At 41.5% G+C, this 18,874-nt stretch overlaps 1 protein-coding gene across 4 annotated transcripts in view; it reads right to left on the bottom strand.

Moving 5' to 3' along the window:
- macf1a (microtubule actin crosslinking factor 1a) overlaps positions 1 to 18,874 on the bottom strand; it is a 230,901-nt gene that overhangs the window by 154,168 nt on the left and 57,859 nt on the right. Inside the window, exon 1 of one of the 4 annotated variants that reach the window (XM_082520378.1) lies at positions 10,456 to 10,525. The exons of the other annotated variants lie outside the window; for them this stretch is intronic. Coding sequence (XP_082376504.1) covers positions 10,456 to 10,510 — 55 coding nt within the window. The 5' untranslated portion in view covers positions 10,511 to 10,525. Of the gene's footprint in view, positions 1 to 10,455; positions 10,526 to 18,874 lie in introns of those variants that run through there. 4 annotated transcript variants of the gene reach the window in all.

Below are 18,874 nucleotides of genomic sequence, written 5' to 3'. Positions count from 1 at the left end.
CAGCTATTTCAGTTTATGAGGTGTCTAATCTGTAATCTGTTAGATTAATAAAACGTGACAAACAAATAATCGATCATTAAAATGGATGGATTGACGCAAAAAAGCTATTTTATTGGAACGTCGAGGGGAGATGAATCAGATAATCCAAAACTGTCTGTTCTTATTGCCTGTGGAAAAACGTGGACTGAAGGCTTTCAATAAAACACAAACAACACTTTATAAAAGAGATCGAAGCATGATGAGACTGTGTGAAGAAAAAGTGGGCTGAGGTCAGGAACCTGCCAAAAATGCTCAACTTAAAGACTGAAATGAGTGAAGAACACACAGGACGGAAAGAGGAATTAATGAGATCATATGCATAATCGAGAGCACAATAGAAAGCAATTATATTTTACTTCCATCCGCAGAAATGCAACCACAAGCGCTCTGCACACAGTAAACTCTGCTGAGATTACCCGCTTTTCTCTGTGACCAAACACAAACAGGAAACAAATCCCTGTGTCCCATTTCAAGTGTTGACGCAGCCCTTGAAGCGCCACAGCGCGTTTCTCCAACTTCAAAAGCTCGGAAAATAATTCTAAATAGAACCATTTCTATCTCGGAAATGAACCAGAGGGCAAAGCAAAGCAGGTCGAAATGCATCCTCACAACCTTCCCGAGCTTCGCTCAAACTGTGTAAATCACAGAGCGGAGAGCAGCCGGCTCACTATCACACAGAGATAACACCAGGTTTCCCACGCTGTCTGTTGTCTCCAGGAAGTGGAGCCAGCTGAGCTCTTTGAGGTAGCGCTTGTAGCCCCTGATCGAGTCTGGGGGCAACGGGAAGCAAACAGGAAGCAGAAGCAAGGAACAGACAGCGATCTGCCCCTCTAAGACAGCTGAGACAAAAACACAGCTCAGGGAAAAAGTTTGCCATTTTGTCTGGGAAATCATCTACATCCAATGGGAACAGAACATGCTAATGGATCTATAAATAAGATACTTGGCTAGAATTAGACTATTTGAAGTATTAAACTGCATTTAATGTTTTCAAAACATTTTCGTATTCTGACAGTTTAAGAGAATTTGCATTAAACTCTGACAGCTGAGTTGGCAAATGAGCCAAGTAAGACTTCCTCAGGGCACTGGATATAACTTGAGACACAGAATATATTCAAATATCATCGTTCTGTAAGTATTTATGAGCCATAAATAAGCTGCAGTGCGATTTAGTGCCCTAGAGTCAAAAATTATGCTTTTAAAAAAACAAAACAAAGAAAATGCACGACTGTGACGCTGAAGGAGCAGAGTGTTGAATGATTTAAAGAGAGACTCCAAGTCTGTCTAGTTCTTACTGAAATGCCCATTTAAAACAGTGGAAACATTTTGGATCCTTAGACGTTCATCGAGTTTTTGGAGACAGGATCCAAACGTAAAAATAAAAACTGCGCTTAACCACCTCTCGTTTCCTATTCCTCAGATCATAAATCATTAACACGAAGAAGTGTCTAGACATTTGAGGGACTTTATCTTTTCTTTATTGAAAACTTTAAACTTTGTTTGCAAAGTGTCACATCTGCTGATGAGATTCAAGCATACGTAACAGACACACCTCCAAGTGCTGGCGCGCAGGTCGAAGCATGTGAATGCCGGATTAACATTGAGCCATAACTGCACTTCAACATTCATGTGGGAGCCTGGATCACAGACTACAATACAGCTGTGGTTAAGGCTGATAAATCATTAGCATTCAGGGCCTGCTGATGGTGAAAGTCCTGCGGTGAACGGCCGAGCCAGATTGAATTAGACCAAACTCCAGACGTTCAGGTAAACAAAATAACGAATTCAATGGATCTAAACAAATTAACTGCCCACAAGCAAACAGAGGAACATTTGCTGAGCCAAGGAAGAGGAATTAATGACCAGAAGACAATTGGTGGCTTAAAAACCTGATTAACTTCAGGTCAGCGAGCTAATAAAACATCCATCCATTCTGGTGCCGAGATCATCTCATTCCTTCCGCCCGATTCGGCAAAAGTAATTTAAAACCCGAGACCGGGCCCAAAACGCACAATGCAGGGCCAGCAAACAGCACCAGTGGAAAACAAGCTGAAACTCGACAGAGCCACAGTGAAGCTCTGTGACATTTCCAGCCATTCTCCGTGGTGCCTTGACATTTCGGGGCTCGACTGAGGAGCATTTCAAGTCTTGAATGAGAAGTAGGGAGTGTTGATGGGGGCTTGATGAACCAAACATTGTTCTCTCACACTAATCAAGCTTTTATAGTCATTATTTAGGTGAAAATGAATTGAGAACAGACTGCTTTTATCTTTGTGTTACTGACTTACTCAAAAGCCTTTAACACACAACCAGCATGCATCTTTCTCCTGTATATGAAGCCAAGACCTGCAGCCAGTCTTATACAGTACAAAAGACAGACATAGCCTCCAATCGTGAAAGGTGAATATTAATAAAAGATCTACTAGCATCCCTGCAGTGCTGGGAAAACAAGTAGTGCTTCTTTGACATTTCACCTTTCACTTTTCCAAAAACACACTTCTCTCCCTCAATATTCTCTTTATCTCCCTCCATCCATCTCCTCCCACTGCTCCTCCTCTCCCTTTTTACCGCCTTGTTCCCTCGCCCACACAGACAGTGTCAGCCAGCACACATCACCTCTCACACACACACAGTAATTACATGAACTAACTGTGTGTTATCCTATGTGATTACAGCCCTGTCAGAGCAGGCAGAGGGCTGCGGTTAGAAAGTCGAGGCTGCAAAAGGACGGCGCAGAGAGAGGTGGTGATAAAGTGTTAACAAAATGGTCAACGGCCACGTGTGGATGCATTAAAACGATTCCAACATCTCTCAAAGCAAATTTTAAAGAAGCTAATTGTCTGATTAACAAGTGACTGGAGGTTTAGTTTCCCCTGACCCCAAAAAACTCGACGACTGGTCAAAAAATCCATCCAATGGAGGGCGCTACAGCCTCACCGGCCACAGTCAGGGGCTTGGAAGGCTGGTTAGGAGCTGGTGTCACACTAACGGACCAGTTCACATGCCTGGAAGCAAACACTGAAGCTCCGAGAGGCAACAGTGGAGCCGCACCCATCTCGGTTGATGCTGATAAATGCTAAGAGCGCTTATCACACTGAGTACATCTGGGTGGCTGCTACTGGAGACATGTATGAGTGTCAATGTGACACCGGGCAGCAGGGTGACGATCAAACACTAAAGAAAAAAATAAATGAATAAAAATAGGAGACGCAGATAAGGATTCACCCTGCTGAAGCCTCTGCACCAGCTCCTGGGATGATTCTGGGAGCTGTCACTATCCACCCAAAAACTACAGTACATTCATGCTCTGTCATACGCCAGCAGAGACACGTCAGCTGTCTGTGACATTTTAAAGACGTCTCATGACTGCAAAAAGTGCCGTTATTTATAACAAACATTTTAAAAAAAGGAACTGATCGAGCACATTTAGGTGAATAAGAGTTTTTAGCAGCTTTCTGTTTTTGTTACATCTTTGCTTTCATAGTGTCCATTTAATTGTGCTTTAACTCAAAGCACCTTCACATACAGCACTCTGAAATTGTGTTGTACAGACAATACATTTTTATTTTCAATCTAACCTTGATTTTTGGCACAAAACTACATAATCGGGATCTGAAAGCATCCAGAGTCGTGATGACTGGGGTCAAAAACCTTTTATTAGGGTCCAATTTAAAAATTTGGCTGGAGCTGAGAGGATTTGAGTAATCTCATCTCTTTGGCGTATCCGTCTCTGCTTCACACACAGGCAGATAAACCACACATCATGGTTTCTCTCTTTCCTCATTCTGCTGCCATAAAAAAAAGGAAAAGGAAAAACTCAATAAAAAGCTATTATTAGCACCAGTGGCTACAGGCAGATTCATTTAGATATTTTATGGTCCGGTCTTCGTTTGTAAAAGGACAACACATCAAGGACACAATATGCTGCTGTTAAATGGATATTCCTGGATGATTAAATACATATTTATACATCAACTGCTTCTTGTACAACACTGATTTTTAATCGTTCAATCTGTCACAATGCTTTAATGCCAAAATAAAATCCTAAATAACGATCAGGTAAGTCCGACACCACTTTAATGGCAGCTCTGGCCATTTTTACTGAAATCTGCTTAACATGACTCCAGTTGGTCCCACTGACATCAGCGCCATGCTGAAAGTGTAGTAATACGCCTGCTACCTGCAAAAATGCTTTACTGACATGTCTTGAAATGACTTTACCGCCACGTTTGAACGTTTCACACAAGCCCGTGCGTTCTGTGTTTAAAGCCCGGCTGCTACAGTAAGTCTTCCTGTGCTAATTCTGGCAGTCTAGCCGGTCTCATATTAACATGGAAACAGCCCCCAGACGTTTATGTAACCCGATCAACAGGCTTTTAAGTTCAGTCGGGCGACTTTGTCTGCTTGTGACACAAAACAATGCTAAGCTATTGACTCGCTCAGTAACAGTTTGTTCTTTCAACGCTGATCTGAAGCATTTGCTCAAAACAGGTATAAATTAATCATTAATTGTCATATGATTTGATTTCTTTAGCTGCCATATGTGAGCACTGTGACATTTGAATTCAGGGAAAAAACAAAAACAGCTTCAGGCAACAATGTTTTCAGCTTTTCTTCAGTGTAATAAAATCTGTGGTTTTGTGGTTGAGATCTCTTAAAGAGAAGGTCAGTGAATTCAATTATCTTTTAGACTGAGCTGAGCATGTGCCAAATGTGGGACCTAATTATTTATCTACTAAATTATATAAATGGCAAGATTAAAGACACTTAGTCTTGGCAAGGGCTCCACTAATTATAACCAAACACTTCCCAGAAAGGCAGTCGTTTCTCACCGAATGATTTTAGCGTTGACTCACTGATATTTTTATCATTTTAGTTATATTAGGGTATTTTTGAAGCTTTACTCGCACAGCAATTTCCTTCACAGACTTGGGTAAAAACAATAAATAATAATATTAAGTTCAGCATTAAAGTCAACCTCATGTTTTTCCTGCATAAATTCCTCCAGATGAAAGACAGCTGAATATCCACACAGACCACAGAGCTGCTGGAGCAGAGTGTGTTTTGTCTGTCTTTATTTGGGGCGTTTGGGACTTTATAAATACAAATGCTGTAATGGAGATGGAACTTGAAAAATCCAAGCCAAACTAACCAGCGGTTTGGAGGAGGATGCTGAAACGGGCCCGTTCCCGTCTCCATTCAAACATCCAGCTGATCTGAGATTGACAGCAGCGGCCTCGCAGGAAATGCAGCTTACACGCACACGTACACACAGGGGAGGTGGAGAGGGAGGTGTGTCCGTGTGTGTGTAGGAGCGCATCCAACTAGAGCTCACAAAGCTGATTAAAGGCCTGACAGTAAATTGTGTAACTTATTTACTAGGCAAAAACATTTCTTTGGTTCAGTTTCTCGCATTGTAAGATTTGTGTGATTGTACAGTTTTTTTGTGAGGATTAATAATAAGCAACAGGCAGGTTTGGGCTACTTTTATGGATGTTGTGAACAAGAGGTTTAAGCTAAATGGGCTGTTCAGACACACAAACACTTGAGAGGGTTGTATATTAGCTTCATCTACTCCCTGTACTTTTCTTGAGGCCACCAAACACAGATCCAAACACCCAACACTTTACACTCTTCGACCTCATGTCTGAACAGCCCTGACCTTTGTCTCCACCTTTGAAAAACACACATGCCCCAGCATCTCCCTCCCATTAAGGTAATTTTCACAGCATGGCACCGCTCCACTGGCGTCTGATGTCATTCACGTAATCACATCAGACGATTCCCTTTGGGGAAAAAAAACAAACAAACATGTTTTCAAACCTCAACTTGTTTTTTCATCAAGTCAAAGAAAAAAGCAAATAAGGTATTTATAATCCACAAATGTATTCCTTTAATCCAAATTAATCTACTTTGGAGGGGGGGAAAAAATTAAGTTTCCACACATGACTGAGGGCGAAAGATAAAAACTCATGACAGCAGAGACACAATGGAGCTAATGTTGAGTTTAAAACAGAGTTAAAAACCACTCATATGACTGGATTATTATAAACTGAGCCACACAGGCCAGCATGCTGCTTTTTAACAGGGTGTGAGCTGCTGAAACAAAGACAACCTGTATGTGAATGTGATGTTGGCCGAGGGTTTGGTCCACTGTAATCTCGATAAACACGTATCTGCATATAGATATGTGCACAAGCAGCAAAACTGTTGGTGCTGTTTCACTATCTGATTGTTACTGACCAATTACAACAGTAAACACTTTGAGACATGCTTTGCTGTAGTTACATTCCCCCAGTGACTTTCCAAAGTCCAGGCTTCCCGTCCATCGTTCCGCATCTCTGATGGTGATTCAGAATGATGATGATGCACAGAAAGATAAATCATCTGATGCCCAGTTCTGCAATCTGTTCCTGAGATTCGGTAAGGTTACCTCATTTCTCTTAAAACTGTCAGCCTTTAGCATCAAATGTACCCGCGTCTGTTTGTTGGCGTGTTAGCTTAAAGGTGGTGTAGAGGTGTCGTCTAATACAGCGGTCCCCAACCTTTTTTGCACCAGCGACCGGTTTAATGTCAGATAATATTTTCATGGACCGGCCTTTTAGGTGTTGTGGATAAATACAACAAAATAAAATGTAACGACCAAGACAAAAACTGTGGTGTTTTGTAAATATAATAATAAACGCGAATTCACTCTTTGTAATTGTGTAACTTTATTAGCAGCGTCCTCCTGAAATGGGCCGTCAACATTCAGAGCAACATCCTCCTTTCTTCCCCTTAATGCTGTCTGGTCGCTATGGTAACACCTAAATATTTCTTTCAAAATAAGACACAACTACTAAACAAATATAAAGTACATGAAATATATAGAAAATTTATTCATAACACACAGGTAAAGACCCAGAGAAACCGAGTTAACGATTAAAACTCTCGTGGCTGAGTACCAAACGACTCACGGACTGGTACCCTGTGGCCCAGGCATTGGGGACCTCTGGTCTAATATACAATGCATTGACCATTATGCAAACTGTAGCTACAACTAAGCAGGTTAAAACCTATTGAGATATCTAAGTGATATGGAGGACATTTGACCTCTGACCCTGGAACATGGACTGGCAGGGCTTTTAAGTCTTACTGATCACTTAAAGAGTGCATGTACCTACTATATAGTTACTTTATTTGACACACTTTAAGCATTTAGAAATTCAAAACAGAACCTTGTGAGGCAAAAGTGTTAAAAAAAAAAAAAAAAGTGCATTACTGCGCTACCCCTCCTGTGGTTAAACCGCCCTCTAACCTTCTCAGCAGCACTTCAGCCACGTGAACCACATGCCTGAACAAAATTATCTGACTAACAGGAAACACTGCATAAGCATTTCTATTTATCTCGAATCAGACCATGTTTTTGTTTCCAAATAGCAACAAAGGGGAAGGGTGAGGAATACAGAAAAGGACGTTTATTGTTTTTTCTTTGATAAGACACAATTAAACTAAAGTGTATTTCACATTTTTCAAAAATTACATAATAACCGAAAGAGTTTGTGTTTTAACGGATGAATGAAGAGGAACAGTGACTCAGATATAGCAGCTAAAAGCAGCAAGGGGAGAACAAGAGTCGCATAGGAAACACAGATAATGGATAAATATGCACTAAAATAATGGGTGACTCAGTGTCACACACACACACATGCACACACACACACACACACACACACACACACACACACGCACACATGCTCGCGTTACTTTTCCATTCATAAAGTCAAAGAATCAATAAAGAAGTTACACAACTTCTTTATTGAAGCCTGAAATTATTAAACTTAATTATTTAAGTGACTTCTAAGTTAACTTGATGTACTGTATAGTAAATGTAATATCCTCTTTCTAGCATTTCCTTATGTTTTATAGACCAAGCTACTCCTAAATTTACAAAATAATTATAAAATCAACAGATTTGTGAATGTGAGGAGCTTCAGTCAGGCATTGGTCAAAAAGCTTTTTGACAATTTGATCAAATGTTGCAGGCTGCAAATGTTCCAAAGTAACAGATTTTTATTAGCGTTTTAAAAGCTAAAAGACAATCAGGTATATTGGAGACCTTTGGACCTTTGTGCATAAACTTGAAAACATAACCTTGCTGTCAGCACTGGGGACATTGACACAAATTTGGTCTGACACAGAAACAAAGGTAAACAGAAAAGAAAAGTGAAGCTCATGCAGATAAACATGGCCAACATGAGGCTGGAGCACATGTCACATAACCTCAGTGAGCAGACAGAAGGAGCGAGAGCAGAAAGTGACAGCTACTCCTTCCTAAACAAATTGTGAGCAGACACTCAGACAGCTCAAACGTCCCTGCCACAGAGATATTTGTACCAGCGCTCTCCTGTGACAGGTGATGGGCAGATAATCATGATCTGAAACAAAGAACTACTACTAGAGAAAACACTGTCCTGGGCCCCGTCACTGAGGTTAAAGGGGAAAAGAAAGGGGCTGCAGCTCCACGATGAGTGGTCACACAAAGAAAAGTAAAAAAAAAAAAACCTGTATTCTCGAGAGTAACACCAACTTTCAGACAGATTTATGTTTATCCTTGTGACAACTATGCGTCACTAAAATCTCAAATATCTTTGTATTCATTCAAAATTTAGTGGCGAGATAGATTAACTTGGTTTTTGGCTTCCACGACATCCTTGTGACGTAATGTGTTTGCACATGATTATGTGTTTGTTCTCATGCCTGTCAGTGTTTGATGCATTAATTACATTCCTGATGGTTACATTTCCCCACTGGCTTTAAAAGTGGTTAAGGAGTTTAACCTCAACTATAATTTAGGGGGTTAAAGGAGATTGTAAGCCAGTCTGACATGCAGCACTGTAAGACCTCAGACGGAGCAGCTGTTTTCGTTGGGGAGGGGCTGCCTACTGTGCCGCCTAATATCACCGAACCACAAGGAGCAGCAGGTGTGGCCATGGCTGCTGTAATGCTATCGGGGAAAAGACAAAAAGACAAAGCTGTGGGGTCAGACTTAGAAAAGGTTTCAGTCGAGGAGGTGAGCAGTCCATGGTTCGCACTACAGGATTGGTTTAAATAGTTCTTCAAAAACTGCACCACAATTCACCGCAGACCAACGAGCGAGTGCCCCCTTTCCTCTTTAAACAAAGCACATTTGCATGCCAAAAGAAGGTGGGCAAAGAGCAGATAGGGATGAAGAGGTTGTTGGAAAACAGGTGTTGTGAAACTATTCAGACATTGTTTGGATTTGAAAAGCTGACGTCTGTATTTGGTCGAGTGGAGACAAAGTCTGAAAAGGTTTAAGCTCCAGTCTCTGACGCGAGTATCTCCACCAGTGTAGTAAAAGAAAATCCAACTGTGATGAAAAAGCCAAATGCAAAGTATAAAGAAAATAAATATTTCAAGAGGAACTTGACTCAGGTCAGAAACTCGAGGCTTGCTTTGTGCTATGTGTGATAACAGCTGCTGGAGCGAAGCATCCCTGCCTGCTCCCACACGTCACCTGACACTTCCAACCATCCCACGGCCGGCTTTTCCGTTCGGCGTCTGACTTTTGCTCCCACCGAGCTCGAGTGTCAGCGAAAGACAAAAAGCAGAGATGTCCTGACGCAACAACGAAACAATAACAAACAATTAGCAACAACAGAAAATTAGCCACAGAAGCTAATTAAGAGCTTAGAGACCCCCAGGGTGCTGTTAATGCATTCAGGGTGATAGCAGACACCTGCGCTGTTAGCCAATATGAAAGCAAGCAGCCATTTGTCCTTCACTGACCCACGGCTTATCTGGACACCACGCAGTAACTAAACACGCACAGATAAATGCATGAAGTTGAAGCAAAAAGACCCAAGAAAATAAACCAGCAGATGGTTGTGCTGCACGGTTTAAATGAATGTAAATAAAGACCAATGGCTTATTTTTTTTTCCATCTCTGCTCCTCTGAAGCAAACTGAAGGATTTAAACCCAGCACGATCTGGGCGACCACTGATTGTTTCCCCCCCTGTAATACCTTAAAGCAAATGGGTGTTCAATCCGCACGAAGTCTCCGAACAAAAGTAAAATCTCAACATTACTGTGAGGCCGAAGGTTGAAAAAACACAGTGCAGTTTCTGATTGCATAAGGATCCCTGAGGAGCAGGTATTACACCTGCAGCCCAACCCACAGTTTTGGTTTATGTTGATTCAAAGCCCTGTTGAGCGACCCACACGTGCAACATGTCACTCTGTTGATATGTGCCAATCCCACAAAAAGATAAGAGATAGGAAACTGCTCTCATTAAAACATTATAACACTAAGACAGCCCCTGTAAAGTATAATCATTCTCTTTTTTTAATCATTATCACATGCTTTAAAAGGACAGGTGACAAGGAAGAAGGTGAGGGTGGGGTGGGGTACCAACCTCTTTTCTCCTCTAAATCCTGGAGGAACTGCCTGTAAGCAGCTGTGGCGCTCATCCCTCCCTCCCAGAAAAGCGGTGAAAAGAGAGGGAGGTAAAGAAGTGATAAAAGCGAGAAATGATTAGAAGAAGTGAAAAGGAAGTGAAGGAAACTGGTGACAAGCAGCAAAAAGGGAGGGAAAGGGTTCGAGAAACCTCAAGGAAATTAACAGAAGTCAGTTTGTGAAAAAAGGTGAATGAAAAGGCGACAGTAAATGAGTAAAAGAGGAGGAGGAGGAGGAGGAAGGGGGAGAGTTTAGCTGAGCTGTTCGCCACGCAGGATCCAGTTTGTCAAAGGAGAGGCATCCTTAATCACGTAGATAATCCCTCATCTCCCACTCGCTTCTTTTCTTCTTCTTCTACACGTCTTCTGTCTGGCGTGTGTGCGTCTGTGGTTAGGGTAGCTGCGAGTGTGGCTGTGTGTTAACAGCTCTAAGCCGGATAGAGGAACTGGACTTTGACCACAAGGCGGGTGATGTCACTGCCAGCGCTAGAGACATGTGCGTCTGTAGTGAGTGCATATGAGTGTGTCACAGAAGGAAATAAAAAAAAAAAAAAAAAAAAAAAAAAAGGAGGCGTGGTTTTATTAGTCACTGCTCAGCTGTACTCTTTTTTTCCTACTCAGCAGTATGGTATGTTGGCCGTGAGGTTTATTCAAGAAATACCACATGTGTCATTCATTCTGCTTCACAATGTGTGTGTACAGTAACTGCCGTGCTGGGTGAACCAACTGGAGCCGATAACAGAGCAGCAGACATGAAAAAGCCTCTCACACGCCCACTTTTCACCCTATGTCTAATTTCACCGCTCAGTCACTTTCTCTGTTCTCAGGCGTGTGTTCCTGCGCTGAAATTTTAGCTGACATTTAGCCTCTCATATTATCTGTCACAAAGCCCAACTGTCACTGTTCACTGATGCAAGTTTGGAGAATGAAGTCATCGCAAGTCTAAAGCAGTTTCAGGTGAAAACTTATTAGTATATTGGATGTAGTATATACACTACTATAGTATAGTAATAATCTGTGTTTCTTCCACAGCATGTCTTTTATCCCGTCTTCCTTCTCTCACCCCAACCGGTGGCGGCAGATGGCCCCGCCCCTCCCTGAGCCTGGTTCTGCCGGAGGTTTCTTCCTGTTAAAAGGGAGTTTTTCCTTCCCACTGTTGCCAAAGTGATTGCTCATAGGGGGTCATATGTTGGTTGGGTTTTTCTCTGTATGTATTATTGTAGGGTCTACCTTGAAATACAAAGCAACTTGAGGCGACTGTTGTTGTGATTTGGCACTGTATAAATAAAATTGTATTGAATTGAATAACAAAAAAAAAAAAAAAAAAAAAGCTTAAAGACCTGTCCATGACTTCCTCCACCCGTCACCCAATGACAGCTCTGAGATGGTCTAGCTCACCTGCGACCCTAAACTGGATAAGTAGAAGAAAATGACTGGATAGATGGATGGATGCTGTGGTTGACAAAGTTCCTTCCACCTGAAAAATCACTTCCTGTGTGTCAAAGTCAGACCACCTCTGTGGCGTAGGCCCAGGTTCAGTTCTTACCCTCGGTTTATGCTCACAGTTGTTGATTGTGTGGACTGTTTTTTAACCTCTTTAACCTTTTAAACCCACTCGACTGGAGGCACGAGTGTACGAGCGGAGATCAGAGGGTTCAGACAGACATGGGGCAAACATTGTGTAGAAAACTGAAAAACCCACAATCACTTTGCTCCTATCTCACATTTTGCTGTGTGACCATATACATATCTTTCTCCTGACTTCAGACACACCTCTGTTGGTGCAAGTGAGAGTTAGAGGTAAATGATTTAGCCTGACGTCATTTTTTCTAACTTGAGTGGATGGATAACAGCCAAACAAATGAAGGTAAATATTTTCTGGTCCTTTTTTCCCCCTATTTCTTTTAGTTTAGTTGCACCAAGTCTTTGAGGCTTTGTGTAAAACATAATAAAACACCTCAAAAAACACCCTAAAACTGTCAGTTTAGCTCCAACAGGAGGGAGCTGCGGCCCATTAAGTATAATCAAAGCACACAAGTCTGTATTTAATTTATATTTTGGCCTATTGTCACAGTTTCATGAGATACAACCAGTCTTCTAAGTCTTTGGAGAAACTAACTAACAACTAACTAATGACTAATGGTAATGAACAACGAAAATCAGGCCAAGGCTGAAGCCACAAATACGTGGGATTAAGTAGGAATGATTTTAACTTTCATGATAATCAAAAGCTCCATTAATCCTTTCAGCACCAGTTTGAGAAGCCAAAGGACGGCCCATTAAAAACAATTATCATAAGCCCCAAAAACCCCACCGCATGTGATTAATTGAACATTGTTTACAACTATATTTTAATGGCCCAGGACTGACTGATCAAATATTATATTTCTATGTGAATAATCTTTATCCCTCAGTGCTCCCCTGTCGTTTTTATTCCACCTCATGAAATGCTAAACACCACATGGTAAATACTTACCTGGTTTATAACATGTACACGCACTAAAACTCAGGCAGGGCGGAGTGGGCACGATGAGGTCTACTGTCATGACAACTATCAGCCGGCCTTCAAACACCTCTCAATGGTTTCCTTCACGTCGGAACTTATAAACACCAGAAGTGCAAACAGAGCAACAAAGGCAGTGCCATTAAACACCTCGCTTCACATTAGTGTATTTAAACAAGCGCTCTAATAACTGCAGGAAGCCCTGGATAAGGAAATCGACAACTGCTAAAATTCACAAGCTCAAAGCTGCAGAGGCCTTAACATTCAATATCTAATCCATGATGTTCAACCAGTAGGAACTGTTGAACCACAAAGTCCGCTAACGCTACGCAGAAACAGTCTGCCATGAAAAAACGACTCAATGAACCATACTGATTAACATAATGTCCATGAAGTCGCCAAACTTTTCAGCACTTTTACAGATCTGACTGGTGATTCCTTACACTTTATGACCTGGTAGGTGTTAATAAAGACAGGGATCTTGTTGATCAACTGTTAACCAGTTCTCTATTTTTTATGCACATCCCACTTCTAAAAGGCGTGTCTCTCCAAAGTTTAATCAATTTTTAGCTAAACTATTTATATTTAGTGTTTACTTTCTCATTTTTACATTTTCTAGAGCATAAACAAAGTGAAGTTTGCATTGGGTGAGGCTGTTAAGTTGTTTAGTCTTACCTTACATCAGCAATGGAAGCAGGTTTCATGTTTTCTATTGTCTATAAATTCTATTGTTGTTACATCGAAGTGTGAGCTCACTGCTTTGGGGTCATGTACAAAATAAAGACATTAGAATAGATCTGAAATGCTCTATAAAAGTCAGGCCTGACAGGAATCTGAGCGTTCTTTCTCATAAGTCAGATTACTAGAAATGATCTTGTCACGTTTTAAATTCACCTTCCTCCTTCTCTCTCCAGCTCCGTTAGAGTCACAACAAACACTGTACCATCAAACGAACTTCTTAGTGTGTGAAAGGTTACAAGTAAACACACAAACGCACACACACAAAGAAAAAGAGCTCACTGGCTTCTAATAGCTGAGGTCAGGACAGCCAATAGCATTTCTGTTTTGCATTTACAAATCAATATCAGAACAGATAAATGGAGGGTGTGTTTCAGCGGGATGTGAGATGGCCTCAGATACAAAGCAGCAAGAAGCACAGAGGTGACGGCTGAAGATTTCTCTCCATGAATGAATTTCTCCACGCACTAGTGAAACTAGAGGGTATACGCATTTCTGGGTGTATTTAAACTCACATGGTATTGTTTGTTTTCCCAGTGCTGCTCTTTCTTGAACAGATATGAAAACTATTTCTATAAACACTTCATGTATGCAAAAGCTGGAGGCCATATGAAAACATCATCCACAACACACACGCACATGCAGCTCAAAACCACGCATGGACCACGAGGCGGTGCGGTTCAAAGCCAACATGCTCTATTCAACAACTCTTAAGTTTAGAAATCCTGACACAGAAATGCTGAAAACTGCTCAGCGATCCTGAACGCTCGCCTGAGAGTCTCCTCTTTCACATGACCCCGTCAACAGCAGCCAGCATCATCAAAGGCCGGCCTGGACACGCACACAAACACCGACTCACACACACTCCTCCTTAGACCGTCACACACCGGGACAGGCGAGGAGGTGGTGTGACTGGGAACCATGGCAACAGGACAGGGGCTAGCTGCTGGTGTCTTTTTTTCCACCTTCTCCACCAGTTACTTTGGATTAAAGGGCCCGGGGCTGCATAGCACACTACAACCCTGTTGAGAGGTGTTAACAACTAACAACAAGTATACTGGGAAACATCTGACTGAATCAAGTGCACACAAACAGCACACATTAAATCATCAAATTCAGCCCATCAAATGTGTCCTCTCCAAGACTCAAGACGACAGAAATGTACTTAAAACCTCAAGCTAGCACATAAAAAGATGAACCTCTGGGAAGAGAACAAAAGCAGCTGAGGAGCTTTTGTTCCAAAAGAAAAAAAAAGAAACAGGTTTTTATCACCATTTGGCCACAGAGCCAGTGGTCTCAGCCAAAAAACAAAACAAAAAATTAAAAACAAGAATCTGATGTATTTACCTTTGTTGGAGAAAGTCAGCAGGAAGAACAGCAGCGACATGGAAGAGAAAACAGGACAAGAACAGATTGGTTAGTCTCGAGATTGTACAATATATAAAACACGAGTCAGGATCAAAACAAATGCAGAGCAAGTATAAAGTTACCGTCAACACCTCAGTGATTTAGGACTCGGCTGCTATTACGAGTTCAAATTCAGGTCTGCTTAACCAACTTTCTGGAGCTCTCAGCGTCATCGCAGAAACTTCAATTTCATCATGCGAGCAGAAACTCAAATCTTTGGCCATGTGATGACATGTTAAGCTAATTCCACACATTGTGAGATCAGATGTGGTCGACGGCTCTAGAAAAGAGCAACACTTGATCTGATAGAGTATTCTGTGACAGTTACAGCAGTAATGTTTACATTAATTTCAATACAGGCAAAGTGAAGGGCTAATATCCAGATTAGTGGGAAAACATAGTGATTAATATCCTGCTTGAGTTCATATTTATATTACATATAAATATGAACTCAAGCATCTTCATATTACTTGTTGCCCCATCTAAACCACTCCATGCATGAGTGAAGTGGGTTCAGAGTTAAAATGTTTTTATTTACCACTGCATTGCTTGCAGCAACACTGAGGAAGAAATAAACATTTTAGCTGTACTCTAAACACAAAATGGGTCCATGCTGTTTAGTATTCACCCTCTTTGTGCTTTAGACTTCCACTCTAAGGCCACCTAAGAGCCGAGACACAAAAGAAATCACGGCATCTAAACACAAATTGATTGTTTTTTGCGAGTTTGTGTTATCTTGTATCGCTTTCTTCGATATTGAGCGCGTGTGCGTGTGATACAGATTCTCTAAAATGCCAAGCGCTTTCTGGTTGAGCAGCTAAAGTGAAACCACGCGCAGCACTAATCAGAGACTGTGTTCAGCCTCCTCTGTCAGCTGGCTGATGGGGCAGCATCAGCACGCGCGCACACACACACACACAATCTAAATGCTAATACAGCAGAAATAAATATGCCACAGCCAGCACGGAGACAGCGGTGCAGGAGGTAAAAGAGCACCACAACAATGCAACAATATTAATGGTGCTAGCTGATTCTGTGGTAGAATCGCTGGCACTGTGGTAGTTTGTAGACTAAAATTCAGGAATTTTAGAATTTTACTAATATTATTAATAAATACTGCTTCTTAAACCGTTTTCATGCAAGACAAATGTAATTCAAATTCATAACAAGACCACAGTCTTCTTGCTTCTGTACTTCAGCACACTGAAGAAAAGCCTAAACCCCTTGAAGTCAGGTTGTTATTAGTTTAATCGTGCTGACATTGCTGGATTCCATCAGATCCTCTGGCTCTTTCCTTTTCTGTCATATTTCTACACTCTCCACATTTCTGCACTCTCTTTTTGTCCAAAACAGGAGAAAATGCAGGAGGAAGACAGACATCAGTATTTCACATCTTTTGATGTGCCTCGCATCAACACAAATTGCCTCTCCGGGGGAAGTGGAGTCTAAATCCAAGCACGGCCTCATTAAACACAAAGGACCACAAGTCATTAAGCAGAAGGAAAGGCGAAAATAAGAGAAGGTGGCACGTTGAGTGGATGGATGTGGACAGAGTGATGTGTCAGAGGGTGAGGAGGTGAAACAACTGCAGCCTCTGATAGCTGAGAGTGTACAGAGATGCAGTTATGAAACAAAGAGGCATTCATCGGAAGCCGCAGAGCAGAGAGAGCTGGTTAGCTCTGTCACCAGAGAGAAAAGGACAAACTCAACTTCACTGAGGGAGAAATGCGAGAGTGAGTAAGAGAATAGACTAGGCAGAAGCTAAGGATGTATAATTTTCTATAGAGTTGGCCAAGCTTTTAGTTTCTACATATCTCATCTTCTCAACCAAATGGGGGAAGATGAGATATGAGATTAGGCGGCCTTAGAGTGGAAGTCTGTATCTGCAGATACATGTAGGTCAGCTCGAGCGGAGATAGTCCAGTGAACTGCAGGAAGAACAATAATGAGCACTGACAGGAAACAGAAAACAGCTACAAAACAACATGTACGTCTACACAGGCAAAAATAGCCCAGACCATATATTTCATGTATAATCTCATAAATTAATGAATGACTGCAGGATTAATCAAAGTAAGGTTCAAAGTAAAGTTAAAGGTTACAGGAAACAATAACACGGTGTTCAATGAGGCAGAACTCCTCTGCTGGGCTACTTGAGCATGTAGGTGGGTACTGAGACCAAGATTATTTAAGACAGTCACACAAGTCTAGAGACCAGTTGGCAACCACCAGTTTCTGTGAATAAAAAAAAAAAAAAAAAAAAAAAAGGTCATCAGAAATCTCCTTGCAACTGCTTTGGTTGCTACAGCTGCACATATTGTGTGTGAAAGGCACCAACTTGTCTGGAAACACTCGCAAACTACTCGCTAAGCAGCTGTGAAACTATGCAAAGTGTGACAAATTGGAAACGCAGACCAGTTAACCTCTGGAAAAAGTAAAAGATCCCGGCAACCTACCACTGACTAAAAAAAATGAAATTATAAGACCTGCTGAGGAATACACATTTTCCCCTAGCAACCAGAAGCTGCCAGAGGATTGGTTACCGGTATCCACAGGTACCGGAACTTGAAAATCATTAAGTTGTTGAACCTTTAAGTAAAATATTCATCAAATTATAGCCAGTGTTTCCAAATGGCTGAATCGGTTTTGGGTAATAACAGTCACTGATCCTGTCATCATGGCTTGAGTTGACCTAAAGTTACCACAGCCCACACAGGAGTGAGACTGGGGTTTTAGAGAAGGGTGAAAATACATAGTTGTAAAGGACAGGCAAAGGGAGCTCCTTTGCAAAAAAGACTGCAGAAAGACTCCTGAGAAGACGGTTATTCAATGTCGAAATATTTGCTGGTTAAGTACTCTTTTCATGCCGTATTAAATAAACATCATTACACACAGCGCGGTTCCCATGCTACTCTCTTAATCTCCTCTAATCATTTGGGGGCAATTTAGAAAGCAACCTTTTGTCCATTCATGTCTAAACCGACTCTCTCACTGACACTGAGTGTGTGTGTCTGTGTGTATGTGTTGTTCATTTGTTCCACTTCCAAATCATATCACCCGATTTGTCATCTCACGCCAGATGAAAGTGATTCCCAGCCTTTGTTTTACCATGTGTAACCTCTCTGTCCAAAGAAAAGCACAGTCACCTGTGATTAAGTCACCTTTTCTTTTCACTTTCATGACAGACACTTAATCTAATAATTCAGGATTATTATGTGCCTGTAGCTGGAAATCCTGCCTGTGCTAATGTGCTCCGAGTCCTGTTAGAAAGCTGTTACGAAACTCTGCTAAAAGAGGAGCCGGGATGTCAGCAATATTCATGATCTCATGGTTCGCTACACAAAAATCACCACTATTCCACTGCAGTGCAACACATGTTATGTCAGACTTGTGCTCCCTATTTGGTGGTCTGAGAGAGAAAGAAAGGGCAAAAAATTAAGAGAAACAGATGACAAACAAAGGAATAAAAGGCTTGGAGGCAGAAATGAAAAACAATGCAGAAAAAAGAAAAAAGATATAAAAAATAAAGTGGACGAGGTCCCAAACAGAGTGCAGACACACATACAGTCACGAGGGAGGTAAACACAGAGATAAGCTGACACAATAGAAAGGAGAGGTCACACAGGAAGAAAGCAGGGCTGTGATTATAGCTCCAACATAAAATCCCCTTACGTCTCTGTGAATGTCCATAAAAAACTCAGAGCCTTTGTTTCTATAAGTAGGTAAAACGC

The sequence above is a fragment of the Aulonocara stuartgranti genome (assembly GCF_965226115.1).
Source record: "Aulonocara stuartgranti genome assembly, chromosome: 22".
Taxonomy (NCBI): Eukaryota; Metazoa; Chordata; class Actinopteri; order Cichliformes; family Cichlidae; genus Aulonocara; species Aulonocara stuartgranti.
Note: the sequence above shows the minus strand (reverse complement) of the source record. Positions and strands in the feature narration are given on the sequence as shown.